Here is a 15,858-nt window from a genome sequence, read left to right as displayed (position 1 = left end):
GCATTTACATTTAATTTAATTTTCAACTGGTCTTTTCTATTTAAGGATGGAAATGGTCGTGCTGTTAACCCCAATTTTTCCAATATTATTGAACTATATGTGTGTTAAGCTGAAGGTACACAGTGTGAGATACATTTTTTTTCTGCTTTGAAAGTCTTGATTAAACATAAAAAAGGAAGGGGAATTGAAGATATACAGAAACGTAGAAATACTTAATTTGTAAGGCTATGCCCCTCCCATAGCTCAAAGTGACTATGATAGTGCATCAGTTTGATCTAGTGCAGGGGTCTCCAACCTTGGCAATTAAGACTTGTGGACTTCAACTCCCAGAATTCCTCAGCCAGCTTTGCTGGCTGAGGAACTCTAGAAGTTGAAATCCACAAGTCTTAAAGTTTCCAAGGTTGAAGACCCCTGGTCTAGTGTTTAAGGTAGCAGGCTAGAAAGTGGGAGACCCTGAGTTCAAGTCCTGCCTTGGCTATGAAAGCCAGCTGGGTGAGCCAACCACTCTCTCTCTCTGCCCAACATACCTCACAGGGTTGTTGTTGTTGTGTGGAAAATAAGAGGAGGTGAGATAGGTATGTTGGAAATGTTCACTGCATTGCGTTATTTGTAAAAAATAATAAAGGGATATAAAAAAAATAAGCTGATTTGCCAAATGTCAGGGTAGTAATTGGTTCGTTTGAATCCAAAGACTATGAGCACACCAGCGAATCTAGAAACTTTAAACTTTATTAATAATTCAAGTAAGCAGATTTTAAAAGCATAACATAACACAAAAAGCATAGATATCAAGCAAAGTGATACTCAAATCTCTTATGAGCTCTCAGGAGCTTCTTAATAATGACAGCAAAAATACCCCAAGGGCAACCAATTTCTACAGTACTTGGTGCTAGGTTCCACACGTTTTCCTTTCTCTCAAAGGAAAAGAGCACCTTTGAGATAACTATGACCTGGATGACTGAGAATCTCCATAGACAACAACCTGACACCATGGCTGTCATGGCCAACCTATAGTCACGAGGCTGCGAGACTTGGTTGTCTATGGCAGCGGGTGTCAAACTGGTGGCCCGCGAACCAGATGCAACGCACAGGCCACACCCACCCCAGCTCTGTGAATGAGAAAAATTGTCGCAAAACGTCACGTGACACCAGCGTGATGCTGCGAGTTTGACATCCGTGGTCTATGGAGGTTCTCAGTCATCCAGGTCATGGTTGTCCCAAAGGTGCTTTTTCAACAGGGCTTTCTGGTTAGACCTTGGCTAGGTGACCTCAACTTGACTAGGTGCTACATGATTCTGGGATAGGAACCAAAATTCACTGAGATTTTCCAGGTGTGCAGCTATGTGAAGATCCTCCTTTATCCAGCAAGCAAAAGTGAAGATTATGCAAGTTAGTTCAGAATGAGCTCTAATTTTTTATTGAAGTGAAGGATAAATCAAAATATGTCACTAAACTCAAAACCGCCACTACACAAGTATCCCATTAGAATGAAAGCATTGCACTTGAATGAATACTTGTACTTGGTGTTTCCCTTGTCAACAGCTGAGATATTGAGCATAGCACTTTTCCAAATGTTTCTCTCTTCCCTTTAATTTTACACTCTATCCATAATGGTCAATCTTGTTCCTTCTGCTATTTTTTTTAGCTGTTGTAGAGATCCTGTCCATATATCTAATTAGGAGAAGTTAACTTCCTCCCAGAAAAAAAGTAATAATCAGCTAAGGATAGTTGATGAACTATTCAGATAATGTATTACATAACATGCAATTCAGGCTTATGGAGCTTATATAGGGGAAAAGATAAATCACAGTGATAAATAAAAAATTCTCCCAGGCTACAAAGGAATATATATGGTGGTGATGATGCCAAGAGATACTGGAGGCATTGCATGCTTTTGGGATGGTAGCAGGGAATTTAATTGACACTCTAAAAAGCCATTGAGCCACACAAGTCTGCTCTATTTTTATTCTTTTATTTTATTTGCACAAGTTGAGATCTTACCTGCTTTGTACTTTTGAACTGTTTTTAATAAGAAAGCATTATGTAATGGCAAGAATTTATTTAAAATTAAGTTGGAATTTAGAACCCCAAGCATAAAATGATGCATTCAGTGTAATATACTTGTTCAAAACTGAAAATTTTAAAAATCTCCTATTTAAAAACAAGGAAATTGGTTTTGTTTCTTTAGAACAGGTTGTGAAAATTTCCGTAAGCATAAAAAGGAGTAGCCTCTAGATGAGATGGGTAGCACATAAATCAAATGAATAACTAAATAAATAGTTTCCAGTAATTTATAGTAAAATTACTGGGGTTTTTTCCCAAGCATCCCAAATTCAGATTTACCAAATTTCCTTAACTGAAAAACTAAACGAATATTCTGCTGTTTTGAGTCAACACTAGGTTTAAACTAGTATGTTTTAATATGCTTGTTCCTGTTTATTTAGTGAAGAAAGTAACATCTCAAGAAGATAGTGTTGAGTTGGTGTAGAGTTTCCTGCCTGGGCAGGGGGTTGGACTAGAAGACCTCCAAGGTCCCTTCCAACTCTGTTATTATGTTATGTTATAGTGCTATTATATTATTTAATATATTAGATTGTAAACTAGGTTGTAACCCTATGGAGAGCCTGGTTTTTGTTGTTTGTCTATAGTTGAGTGACATCTGGTGGAGGAATCGGGGAAATGAACTTATGATTTAGAATCCATTTTTTTTCTGGTTCAAGATTTGCCACCAAAACAAACATAACATCCTCTTATTATTATAAAAGCTTTACTAACAATGCCAATCCTTCCTAAGCTGGTGCTTTCCAGATAGGTTGGAGGAAAGTTGTGAGATTCCATATTGTAGGCATATTACTGAGATCTTGTAGTTGTTGTTGCACATGTTGTTGTCAGTTACGTTGTTGTCAATACTGAAGTTGCATCAAAAATGGACTGCAGGATACAATATGAGTTGGTCACCGGGACACATAGAGAAAGACGTTTCCTGAGGGCTCCAGCACAAATCCAAAAACTAGGAAGTAAAAATTTCTGATCCCAATGATGGACTTTGATTGGATCTTGCAGGATTATCCTGGGACAGATATATTTACCTTCATTCATGCAAAAATGGACTGTTAATGATTCTATATTTCTGGGGGTGGGAAATGGAATCTATGGTTGGAGCAAAGTGCTGTAGCCTTACCGTAGTTGATAGATGCTTGGATCATTTGTCTTCCATAGCTATGACAGATTCCAGACTTCTGAAAGACTATCATGTCTTGGGTAAATTATACATACATTTTCCAGCACAGACTGCTGCTGTGGTTTTCTAGATGTTATACAACTCCCAACATTACTCACATCAGCCAAAGTGGCCAGGGTGATATAGAGATGAAATTTACCAATTAACTGGAGGGACATGAGTTCTTAAATTGCCGTCAGGATCGTTATCAATAGTGGGAAATAATTTTCTCATTGGTGCAGGATAAAGTATGTGAAGCACACTACTCTCTTTATTGGTGTTTGGATACTGCTTCAAAAAGCAAGTTCTATACAATTTTTGAATCTCTTTAATTTTTTAAAAAGAAAAAAGTCTATCACATAAATGTAATGGAACTATATAATTTGGCTCCATTGTTAACATAAAAAGGAAATGAAAGTTCTGCCTCTCTCAAAATTACCATGAAAAAAATATGATGGTATAAGTAAAACTTTTGATTTGTGGCGCAGTCCATATTACAAGAGAATTGTCAGGTGTGAAGGATCGGGATCATGCATAAGTTCAGAAGATTTATTGCTCAAGCCTACAAACAAAAAATCTAGTCAACTAACATGCAATACCAAATTGGCATCATATATAAGGGTTAACAGAATTCAAGAGAGGTTAGACTTCAACCATTTGTGGGAGCAAAACAACTATAAGCTGATGACTTACTTAACTCCGCCCTCCAGCTCTGCCTTCTCTTCTCCTACATCAGGGATGTCAAACTCAATTTCATTGAGGGCCGCATCAGGATTGTGTTTGATCTCCAGTGGACATGGGCAGGGTGGGTGTGGCCACCTCAACATCACTCATGTTGGGGTACCTGTGGTGGCCTGAGTGATCTGCCAGCGAAAACAGGCTCCCGAGCTCTGTTTTTGGTGCCACAGCCTCCTGCAACCCTCTGCCACCGAAAATGGAGCTCGGCCCTCCCAAGCTCCTTTTTCACTGGCAGAAGCACCACAGGCCAATCCTTTGCTGTTTCCAGGGCACCCCTGAAGGCCAGATCTAAGTACCCTGTGGGCCAGATCCGGCCCCCGAGACTTGAGTTTGACACTCCTGTCCTACATGAACACTGATACACTACACAAATACAGGGGAAGGCTATAAACCTCCCTAGGAGAGCACACAAGTAAGCAAGATGGAACAGGCTATCCCTCTGAATAAAGTAAATGTTAGAGCTGCCAACAGATCAAAATATTTTACTTGAATTATTTGCTCCTTAATGAATTTGCATGTTAATGTGGGTTTTTTTTAAAGAGAGGTTATTTCAGTAAACACTGATTACTTGTTATCACAAGAAAAAAAGTGTAATCTATAGCAGCACATCATTAATTATAATAGCCCAAGATTTATCATTAAATTGCTGCTCCATCTAATTACAATTGCCCCTGCAAGGTTAACATTAAATTGATTTATTTTTAGGTTACTCCCAGGTAACAGGGCTTTTATTGTGCAGGCAACACTACAGTCACAGAATTATACCTGGGGCCCAGATGGTATGGTATTTTTATTACCTTCCTGTGTTTTTCCACATTTTTTTTTCTCCTCTCCTCTTCTTTCCTCTCCTCTCTCCTCCTCTCCTCTCCTCTCCCCCATCCCCTCCCCTCCCCTTCCCCCTCCTCTTTTTTGCCATTGAAAATTTATTATGGAGGCAAAAATTTTAAAATTTCATGAGTCTTCCTTATGAAAACAGCCTAGAGCTTGATAGAAAAGTAAGGCCAAATAAAAGGATTTATTTCATTTATTTATTGCAATAAATTAATTATTTATTGCGTCTAATAAATGTATTGCATTTATTAGATGCATACTGTTATATGTTGCTAATTGTTATGTGGACCTTAGATTTTGAGTTCAGTTTTATATTTCATTGTAAAGTTCTCAAAGGAAAGGAAAGAAATAAAAAATACTGAAGCTTAGAAATGCATGGCAAAAGAAAAAATTTTTGGAAACGGACATTCTAACATAACTTAGATTCTGGGTTTTTTTTTCTTAAAATAATTTTTGCAAATAATTTTGCAAAATAGACTCTGTGAGATGAATTTAGAACACAAGCAGATTTGAAGTAGAATTTTATATTAAACATACACTGTATTAAGTACATATTAAGTACACTGTAATTATTTCGTGATAAAGAGAGCTGTAGAACAAATTGCCGGAGGGAATGTTGGAACCCGAGTCAAATGAACGATCATTTTCTCAGGTGGTTCAAATCATGAGACTCTTGGCATGAGAGAGACTGGTGTTGATTCACTTTCCAGTCCCTTTTAGCTTGAGGTCATCCATTAAAGTTACCCTTAGTCTATATATTTATTCATGAATAAACCCAACCAAAACAACTTTTTAAAAAGTATTCTTTTGTGTTAAATATATTTTTGCTTGCTCTAGCCCTTTTCAAATTGTACAGTATAGAAAAGGACAAAACCTTATTGGGGGTTTCTTGGGAGGTGGGAGCAGATTAAAATCCAGCCTCTGATCTCTGCATGCCACAAGTCTTCAATTATGCGCTCTTCTTGCTGCCAAAATTTCACTGTTATCTTTCAACTGTGGAGTACTTACACACACAAAAAAACCCCACCACCCAACAACAGAGTAACAGTTCCTTACTTCTCTGCTCCAGTCACAGAACTGCACTCCAGCACAAATGGCAAAGGCAGCAGATCTAGTTTTGTGGCTGAGGCTCAAGGCTTCACATATGCTAAAATGTGACTCGGAGCGCTTTGCTTTGAAGCCTAACCACAGCCAGAGAGCTGTAATTGCTGTCTTTGATTGCACCGACTTCACTTGCGGGTTAGGCTTTGCTTGGGCTTGCCTGGGTTGGCCGAACTTCAGCTGCAGCCCTCCAGTGGAGCCTCAGATGTGGGAAGTCTTCCGTCTCTGTAGCACATACCTGTGGTTTCTTGAAAGGAATCCTGGCATGACCTGTTTCATATCTGCTAGGAAACTCCATTATGTTCCTTTAAGGCTCCGATCAGTTTATCGGTAGGAAATGGAAAGGATCTCCAGCAATTGTTGATTTTTAGCTAGCAGTTACAGGAGGCAATGTTGTTGCATTATAATTTTTATTGGGTGAAGGACTTCAATATTCGGACTTAAGCAAAAGACAACTCTGTAGGCTGCAGAATTTTTGTTTAAAGAAGTAAAAAGCAGAGACATACATTTAAAGTATGGCGGTGCCCTCTTATAAAAATTAGCACTCCCATTTTCAGATGTATGAAAATGAGGTCCATTAAGAATAACGGGGATGCTTGGAAAGAAAATCACAGCTACAGTCAACGTCAATCCCATTTCTGAAAAGGGCGGGCTAGAGAAAGACTGGGCATTATTTTAATCTCCCTGCTTCAAAGAAAAGTTTCTGGAAAGAGAAAGGGTGTGAGTTAAGGGGACGGGAGCCCATCTCAACAGAAGAGCATTTCATTTCCTACAGCAAGGAATATTTTCCCGGCTCTAATGGAGAATTGCTCTGAATTGCTCTGCTTGTGCCGTGAACTACTGGCTTGGTGCCTGAAGGCTATTCCTCAACAGGAAACAGAATGTTTTAATGTAAGACTGAAAGGAAAACCTTCCCAGGAAGAGCAACCTGGACCAAACCTTTGAAAATCTGGGATGAAAAGGCCTAAAATAAATATAAATCTGCAGGGTGCTCTCTTTCCAGTGGTTTCTTTGCTTTTTTGCTTGGCCTTTTCTCTGTCCTCCTTGAAAAAGAAAGTCCTTCATGGTTTCCTTTGATCCCCTTCTCTTCTCGGGCATTTTTTTTTAAAGACAGAAACTGATGAGGCTTTTCAAAATAGTTATTATAAGATAATTTTACGATGAAATTAGAATTAGGTAAGTCAGATCCACACCACTGCAGTTGAATGAGTGGTTTTCTTCCCCAGAGGATACCGGGGCCTGCTTTTTCAAAGGTTCGGAAGATTTAATGTGAAGAAATAGTAAAATATAATAAGACCTCTGCAAAATAACCTCCTTGCATTGATCATATGTTTATTCATGGTGATGGATGTGCATAAGGTAAATGTATCCTGCAACCTTAAAAGCATGGTTTTAGGAACACAAACTTAGGGTTTGTGTTCTTGAACAGTTATTTTCCCGATATATTTATTTTTATTAGTTGCAAAGTGATGTCTGACCTATTGCAACCCATGGACAATGTTCCTCCAGGCCTTCCTGTCCTCTACCATCCTCTAGAATCCCTTTAAGCTCATGCCTACTGCTTCAGTGACTCCATCCAGCCACCTTGTTCTCTGTCGTCCCTTTCTTTTGCCCTCAGTCTTTCCCAGCATTAGGCTCTTCTCCAGTGAGTCCTTCCTTCTCATTAGATGGCCAAAGTATTTGAGTTTCATCTTCAGGATCTGGCCATCTAAAGAGCAGTCAGGGTTCCAGTTCCTCATCTGGCAGGTGTTTAGAAACTTAGAGTAAAAATGTAATGTGAATGGATTTAGTAAACACATTCGGGTTAACATCATATTCATGTTAATACAATATCCTAAAACTAAAGTGTTTTGTGTTGGATTTGATCACGAATTTGAAAGATCAGCTAAGTGATCATATCTAAATTACTTGGCTAAGTGCTCTGTTATGTAACTAAACTACCTACAATCATATTTATGTAAAAACGTGGCTATTCATTCAGGCAAAAGCATAATAGATCCTTGATATATTATTGGAGCCTTTCATTGGGAGTATCATCCATCATAAATGTTTTAATTTGGATTCCTGCATTGGGTAGGTAGTTGCATTTGATAGCTGATCCCTTCTAACTGCTCAGTGATTAGAAATATTTTTTCCTCCTAACCGAAGTGTCCAAATTCAGGGATCTGGTGATCTGCATTTGGATCATGAACTAGAATTTACTATCATTACTACAGTATTTCTTAGGAGGGACTATGTTATGAGTTTTCATTTTAAAAATTACATTTACTTAGAATTCAGTGCAGTGTGATATTAGTTCATAAAGTTTATAGAGATTTACTTTTGAACCAACATTGTCTTCTATTGAATACCTTGTTGAGCATCTGTATATTGTTAACGTTAAGCATTATACACAATATATATTTGCTTTGGGATCTAGAATTCCTAACACTTTTGTTTAGAATTTTGTATGAATTCTAATTTGTTCCATATATTGGAAGTTGTCATTGGACAATATCTAGTTGCATCTTTTGTATAAAGCAGAGTAACTGCCTTTATAAGGTTTATCAAAATCATATGAACAAATATGCAGGTGTCTTCCAGATCTTATCTGGCCAATGTAACCAATGATCAGGCAAGCTGGCAGTTCAGGGCTGGGTTCTACTTACATTTACTACCGGTTTGCAATGGGAGCACGTGTGAGGTTGTTTCGCTCGTGCACGCTTCTGTGCATACACAGATTACCCATGATGACGTCCAGGCAGGTGGGCGGGCGGAGTCTCCGGCCACTTTTACTACCGGTTCGCAAGAACCGGACCAAACCAGAAGCAACTCACCACTGTGGCAGTTGCAGTGTAAGAAAGGAATCAGGTTGCCTAGCCTTGCATTCCACATGTTGGAACCCCTTCAGATGCATGGATTTCACTCTTAGAATTTCTAAGCCAGCATGATAATGCTTAGATTGTGAAGGTTGTTTAAGGCAGTGGTTCCAACCTTTCATACTCCGTGGATCAGTAGCAGCAGTGGCTGTACTGGGGATGGAGGGAATGGTTTTGCGTGTGTGCCCACCACTTGTGCAAATGGAGCTTCGCGTGCTCATCTGCCACTTATGTGGCCCGGTTCCCAATGGGTTGCAGACTGGTACTGGGCCGTGGATCAGAGGTTGGGAACCTTGATATAAGGTATTACCTACATATTAAGAGCATAATTAAACCAATGAATAATACATAGTAAAGTACCTTGATATACAATTCTAAAAAATGTTTACTGTATTGTTCTCTGCAGGTGGGAAGCGACACACGTTCTCAACTTGCAAGACGAAGGCAGCGACATCAGGGCCTCTTCTTGAAATGGAAGCTTGTTAAAATCTCCATGGATGTCCTTCATGTAAACAGGCATATAAGGAGTATGTCTAAGGGTGTCAAATTTTACCCTGGTGTCCCTGCTAAAGACATTGAACCATAAAGACAATCACTGCCATGTCCCTTCACCATCACAGAATTCCGAGCCCAACTCAAAATGGAGAGCCAAGAGTAGCATTTCAGATCTTCCCCCTTTTGTATCTCCAGTCCGCCTTACACTCCTCCATTTGTATCTTCTATGTTGTCAGTGCTGAGTCGACAGCAAAATAGTTCAGCTGTATTCGTTTTGCTTTAGTCAAAAGAATGATATAAGGCAGCAGCAGCAGCGCTGGCTTCCATCTTGCCCGTTCACATTGAAGGAACCAAAACGTAATTTCTTGAGGAAGACATTATCCGGTTTATTTAATGGTGCAAGAGGATGAATCTTGGTTTTCAGATTCTAAAAAAGATAAACTTGAATGCTTCTATATTTTAGTTATTGCCTTGGTGTACATTTTTATTGACTTTGAGGTTTTAAAGAAGCATTGAAATCCCCTCCCAGATGTTTTCTTTTTAATAAAAGGTTTTTAAATAATAGTAGATTTCTTTTTTCCTGTTGGAGAAGAACAAAGCATTTGGAGGATAAAGCCCTTTTGTTTTTGAATTAACTATTTGTAACAGATGAAATCATTGTATATGTACACTAAACATGTGATCCACTTCATCTCTTTATATGTGTAAAAGCAACATACCTTATTGGATCTGATTTCAGTAAACTCTTCTACTCACATATTTGAATTTCCTTGGTTTGTTTTTTTTTAAAGCCCAGCACTTGGATTATTATTACTTCGAATGTTCTGTACTTGTATCTGTTTCTGTTAGCCTGTTTAGTGGGATTTTATGCCAGTTGTTGAAATGAACATTGATGTACCCAAGTTTTTTTTTAGTTTAAGGCCTAGCCTTTGCCAAAAAAAAAAAAAAAATGGACAACCAATATATATTTTGTCATTCCAATTTGAGTTAATGTGCTGAGCATTTTTGTTGTTGTTTTCATGTTTTTTTAAAATAAAAGCTTTGTAATAAAACTACAAAATACTTATTTTTTGGGCTTGGTTAAAGTTAAGTTTCTTTCGCTTTGTTTCATGTGGCAGGTTCAGTGGAACCAGATGAAGATAATTTGGTGGTGCGTCTGCTCTTTGAAAATATGTATGTCCACATAGCAGGGAGAAAAAATATGCAATCCAGTGTTTTTATTGATGAAAATTATCCTCCTCCTCAACTGAAAGGAGCCCCCCTCCCCATGTCTGCTTTTATGAGAAATAGATACACCTAAGGAAAAAGGGGGAAAAAAGTGATGGAAGATTTAGAGCAAAACAACTCTGACACTAAACTCAATAATTCTTAAAAAGCACGTGGTAACTGAGTAATTGAATTGAATTCCATTTTTTTCACTCATGGAAAGACCATGAAGGTTCTGCCAGACATGGTTTGCCTTTATGTCTTTGTTGTTTAAAATTGATCCAACTGGTAAATTCTATATTCTACTCTTATTATATGATGGCCAGTTCTGTGTCACTAAGTAACTTCTACTTATAAATAATAACCTTAACCAGGCTTCTAGGTTTTTCTTGCATATTACCAAGCATTTACATATTAACTATTTTTTTTCAGGGGCCTTCTGGGAGATTAGCAGGGGTGTCAAATTCGATTTCATTGAGGCCACATCAGGGTTTTGTTTGATCTCGGGGGGCCAAGATGGGCATGGCCAGCTCGACGTCCCTCGTGTCAGGGGCGCCAATGATGGCCCAAGAGCTCTGCCAGCGAAAACGGGCTCCCGAGCTTCGTTTTTGGTTGTGACAGCCTCCTGTAACCCTTTGCCAGTGAAAACTGAGCTTGGGAGGATCCCTTGCATGCACATTTTCACTGGGAGAGGCACCATGGACCAGTCCTTCGCTGTTTGCAGGGTGGCCCCGTAGACCAGATCTAAACACCCTGCAGGCCGGATTCAGCCAGCAGGCCTTGAGTTTGACACCCCTGTTATAGAGCAGTGTTTCTTAGATCTATGGAGATTCTCAATCATCCAGGTCATGGTTGTCCCAAAGGTGTTTTTCCAAAAGGCATCTGGTCTTTATTGGTTTCTTCTTTGGAAATATTTCACTTCTCATTCAAGAAGCTTCTTCAGTTCTTGGATAAGCAGCAAAACATTTTCAATGAAGAAACCAAGAAAGCCCAGTTATCTTTTGGAAAGGCACCTTTGGGATTTCTTAACCTTAGCAACTCTAATGTGTGTGGATTTCAATATCCCAATTGGGGAGTTTGGGTTGAAATCCACATATCTTATAGTTACTAAAATTGAGACATGCTACTATAGAGAAAAGGGCTATTATTTTGTAAGATGTTTTATCTAGAATAGATGTTAACTGAGTTTTTATGGGCTGAAGAATGAGTTATGTCAGGGGTGTCAAATTTGATTTCATAGAGGGCTGCATCAGGGTTGTGTTTGACCTTGGGGGGAGGTTGGGGTGGATGTGGCCAGCATGGTCATGGCCAGCTCGAGGTCACTCCCGTTAGGGGCACCTGTGGTGGCCTGAGTGCTCTGCCTGCAAAAACAGGCTCCTGAGCTTTGTTTTCAGCTGCCAGGGCCTTCTGCAACCCTCTGCCAGTAAAAATGGAGTTTGGGAGGGCCGCATGCAGTTCTTCGCTTTCAAGGGCAGCCCTGCGGGCCAGATCTAAGTACCCCGCAGGCTGGATCTGGTCCCCAGGCCTTGAGTTTTACATCCTTGAGTTATGTCTTATTATTGAAGGATTTAAACCGGTTGACACTAGGAGACCTTTATAATAAACATTGGGTGATAAAGCTGTTAACATAGGGAATGATAAATAGCAAGCCTGTCAAATTGGCAGTCCACAGGCTGGATACATCACACACAGGCCATGCCCAGCCCAGCTCCGCAAAGGCAAAAACAGTGGTGAAATTCAGTCGGATGTATCCGGCTTGCGCAATCCGGTAGGGCCGGCGACAGGAGGCTCTGCCCACCTGCCTGGACATCATGTCCCGTTTTTGACCCTCTGCACATGCGCAGAAGATTCTGTACCTGCGTGGAGGAGGCGTGCACGCTCACATTTGCGATCCGGTAGTGAAAGTAAGTGCATTTTACCCCGGGCAAAAAACATTGTGATACATCACAATCCGGGCGTACATGATCGAGTTTGACACCCGTGATAGCTACCGAGTTAAATCCAGTTGTTGCAACAATTTCATAATTGTTAAATCCAGTTGTTGCAACAGCCACTGAATGACTTTATAAGATTCCAAGTACTGAGACCTGCATGTTCATTTACTTTAAAGGTACATATCCTGAGAGAGAGGGCTATTTGTGGTCTTCATTTTTGGCCCCAGAAACCCCCAAAGTACTCCGTTGTAATTTTCAATGTAGTGTTCACTATATTCGTTTTTATAAAGCTGATATGTAATCTAAAATTAAAATTAACCCATTACTTTGCATAGTACAGGTCCTTTGAGATAATAGTGCATCTCCCAACACAATCGGGCCATGCTTTAAGTCTTCCCACCAAACCTTTAATTTTTGATTTAGATGATGATTCTGCTTTTTCCAGCCAAAGGTTGCTCTTTAAAAAGGACGACAGGAGTGGATCAAACAAAATTTTTACATTTGAATTTATATGAAATTGATGAATCAATTGGGTTTCTGCTTATGTTTTAATTATTGCTCTTTTCTGGAATCATATTTCACTGGAATTTCTGGAGTTGTGCTGGGAACTTCTGATGAGCTTTTTCATTGCTCCTACAAGCTATTATCTTGCGGAGTGGCACAATTGTTTTTCAACTGAAGCACTATGAACTATAGATGCTGGATAAGCTTCTCAGTCTACAGCTGGCCATTTTTGGGGGCTCTTTGGTGAAGTTCAAATATGCCTCATCTTTGTCTGTTCTTGCATTTTAAGTTATGCTGCAGTGTGGATTCACTGGCAAAAAAAATGCCTTTCAGCCTTCAAATTACCTTTGTAGAAAGAAGATATAATAATCTTTTTAAATATTTGTACATATTACAAGTTTCCCTCATTCGATTTCTTTTTGTTGAACATCTGTGCAGAGTGCTGAGAACTGCAGGTTGTGACTTAACCCGACAACTCCACCAATAGACTTAATCTTGATTTATCATTTCTTTGTAGTATGAACAACTTCCAGGTAGTTGAGCAATACACACTCTTGATCTTAGAAAAGAACATAGGATGCGTAGGATGTATCTGGTCTTCAACTACACCCAACAGTAGAGCCCCATTCTCTAATCCCTGGGCTGCAGACTGGTACCGGTCCGCAGCCTGTTGGGAACTGGGCCGCACAAATGTGTAAAATGTCATTTGCACATGCGAGAGAGCTAGGTTGCTAGCACAAAACTATCCTTTCCCTCACCTGCTGTTGTTGCCCCCCCCCGCCCCCTTCTGCTGGTCCATGGAGCCAGAAAGGTTGTAAATCACTGCTCTAGTTTCCCTTTATGGCATTTTATTCCTTGCAGTGCCCTGAATGACCTCACTGCTTTCCTGTCTGCAATTCTATGCAAAAAAAGTGGATCAAGAAAAATAAATGAGACAGTGTTTTAAGTTCCAGCCAGTACTATTTTGAGTGCATTTCACCCTAAGATCTAAGTAGCTAATAACAGTTTTGCTTCAATAAATATGATTGCTATTTAATAAGGGACATGGTGGATCAGTGGCTAAGATGCTGAGCTTGTTAATCGAAAGGTCGGCACTTCAATGGTTCGAATCCCTAGTGCCGCGTAACGGGATGAGCTCCCGTTACTTGTGCCAGCTTCTGCCAGCCTAACAGTTCGAAAGCACTTTAAAAAATGCAAGTAGAAAAATAGGGACCACCTTTGGTGGGAAAGTAACAGTGTTCGTTGTGCCTTTGCCGTTGAGTCATGCCGGCCACATGACCACAGAGATGTCTTTGGACAGCACTGGCTCTTCAGCTTTGAAACGGAGATAAGCCCCCTAGAGTCGGGAACGACTAGCACGTATGTGCGAGAGGAACATTTACCTTAACAAATTCCGAACAATACTAAGAGAATCATACAAATTCAATACTTAGTATTTAGCGTCAAGTCTTATTTTTTTATTTAAGTCAAGATTTTCCCAAATTTAAATCTACATTAAGATACTCCAAGGATTCTAATGAGCACACCAGGAGGAGGAACTGAAGGCAGTTTCTCAACCATTAAGGGCAATACTATTACTCTGTCCTAGTACAGAACATCATTAATTAGAGTTTTATAACCTGTATTTTTCTCCACAAGTTCAAATGGCAAAAATAGCTTTTCATCTCTCCTTTCCACTCACCCCACTTGAGTGATTTTCCACGGCTACGAAGAAATACAACCTTGTATTTCCTGTTGCTAGTTCAATGACTTAACCACTGTATCGTATTGATTTTCAATGTCAAAACAGTTCCTACAAGTTACCATTTAGTATTACATTTTAAGGTGATCTTTTTATATTTTGTATTTTTATATTAACATGGAAGTCATCCTTTCTCCTTGTTTAAAAAAAATAGCCTTCTTACTGATGTTCATATTCTGTAGCAAATTTGTGTTATGTGATGAAGACAAAAACATGCAAATTGATTGATATACAAAGGCATAAAAAGAAAGACTATATGGTATATATGCTGAATGTAGCTGTACATTAATCTAAATGAGTATAATTTATTACTGAATAAAGTGTTATCGGCTAAAATGGAAAACGTTAATACATACTCTGCTTTTACACTGCCACCTGCTGGGAGGGAAAAATGAAAGCAATCCTATATTTTGAAGTATTTTATTCATATTAAAATTTCTACTAGTTGGATGCAGGATTCTAAACCTGAGATGTATTTAGATCCAAAAAAAAAGGCACTTCAATGTGTAAAGCTCCCAATAAATCCCAGTGATTTAAAATATCATAAGACCACATTGTGGAAATAAATTGCTCAGCCTTTATAATCAAGATACAGCACTGACTGGTTTTTATGGCCCTGGTTGAGCAGTATTACAAATGCTGTATGGAAATGCTCAGCAGCTTTCCTTATGCGTATCAGAAAAACATGGCACGTTGCAAAGTTCATTTGTATTTGTAAAATCCTTCACCGGTCTTCTTTCCAAGTTTCTTCTCCTCTACCAACTGATTTAGAAGTTGGCTTGGAGCAAAGAGAGGATTGTCCGGTTCCAATGAATGCCATCCTAATTGAGGGGAGGGAAAACATACAGGCATTAACACCTCAATCTGATAATGTATCACATATACTTATCATCATCTTCTTTTAACAACCTCGTAATCCCTTGCGGGGTGGAATCTGGGCAACTGAATGGAGCTAGCAGAGCGTTTACTGGCCGGATGCTCTTCCTGTTACCAATGTGGAGTTTTGTTCAGCAGATATATTTTCATTCTCTCTCTTCTCAGAGAGAGAAATATCTGCCTCTACCTAGGATCAAACTTACAGCCTCCTGATTGTGAGGTGAGAGCTAAACTTCTAGGCCACCGCACCACTCCAATGTATCACAGATACTTCCATATTTTTCAAACCTCTTCACTCTCAACTAATTACGTTTTTAATAAAGCGATAAAGCTGGCTGTCATATTTGTATGCAA

General features: G+C 39.3%; 2 protein-coding genes across 8 annotated transcripts in view; one reads left to right on the top strand and one right to left on the bottom strand.

Annotated features, from left to right (window-relative positions):
- Positions 1-10,289, top strand: part of LEF1 (lymphoid enhancer binding factor 1) — a 117,052-nt gene extending 106,763 nt beyond the window's left edge. For all 7 annotated transcript variants that reach the window (XM_058193283.1, XM_058193282.1, XM_058193288.1 and 4 more), the window contains one exon: positions 9,155-10,289. In XM_058193283.1, the coding sequence (XP_058049266.1) occupies positions 9,155-9,234 (80 nt within the window). In that variant the 3' untranslated portion in view covers positions 9,235-10,289. The remainder of the gene's footprint in view (positions 1-9,154) is intronic.
- A 4,743-nt stretch (positions 10,290-15,032) lies between these two features.
- The window catches only part of HADH (hydroxyacyl-CoA dehydrogenase), a 30,992-nt gene continuing 30,166 nt past the window's right edge, over positions 15,033-15,858 (bottom strand). Inside the window, exon 8 of the mRNA XM_058193263.1 lies at positions 15,033-15,449. Within this exon, the coding sequence (XP_058049246.1) occupies positions 15,331-15,449 (119 nt within the window). The 3' untranslated portion in view covers positions 15,033-15,330. The remainder of the gene's footprint in view (positions 15,450-15,858) is intronic.

The sequence above is a fragment of the Ahaetulla prasina genome, chromosome 8 (genome assembly GCF_028640845.1).
Source record: "Ahaetulla prasina isolate Xishuangbanna chromosome 8, ASM2864084v1, whole genome shotgun sequence".
Classification (NCBI taxonomy): domain Eukaryota; kingdom Metazoa; phylum Chordata; class Lepidosauria; order Squamata; family Colubridae; genus Ahaetulla; species Ahaetulla prasina.
The sequence above is the reverse complement of the archived record's forward strand: the minus strand, read 5'-3'. Positions and strand labels throughout refer to the sequence as shown.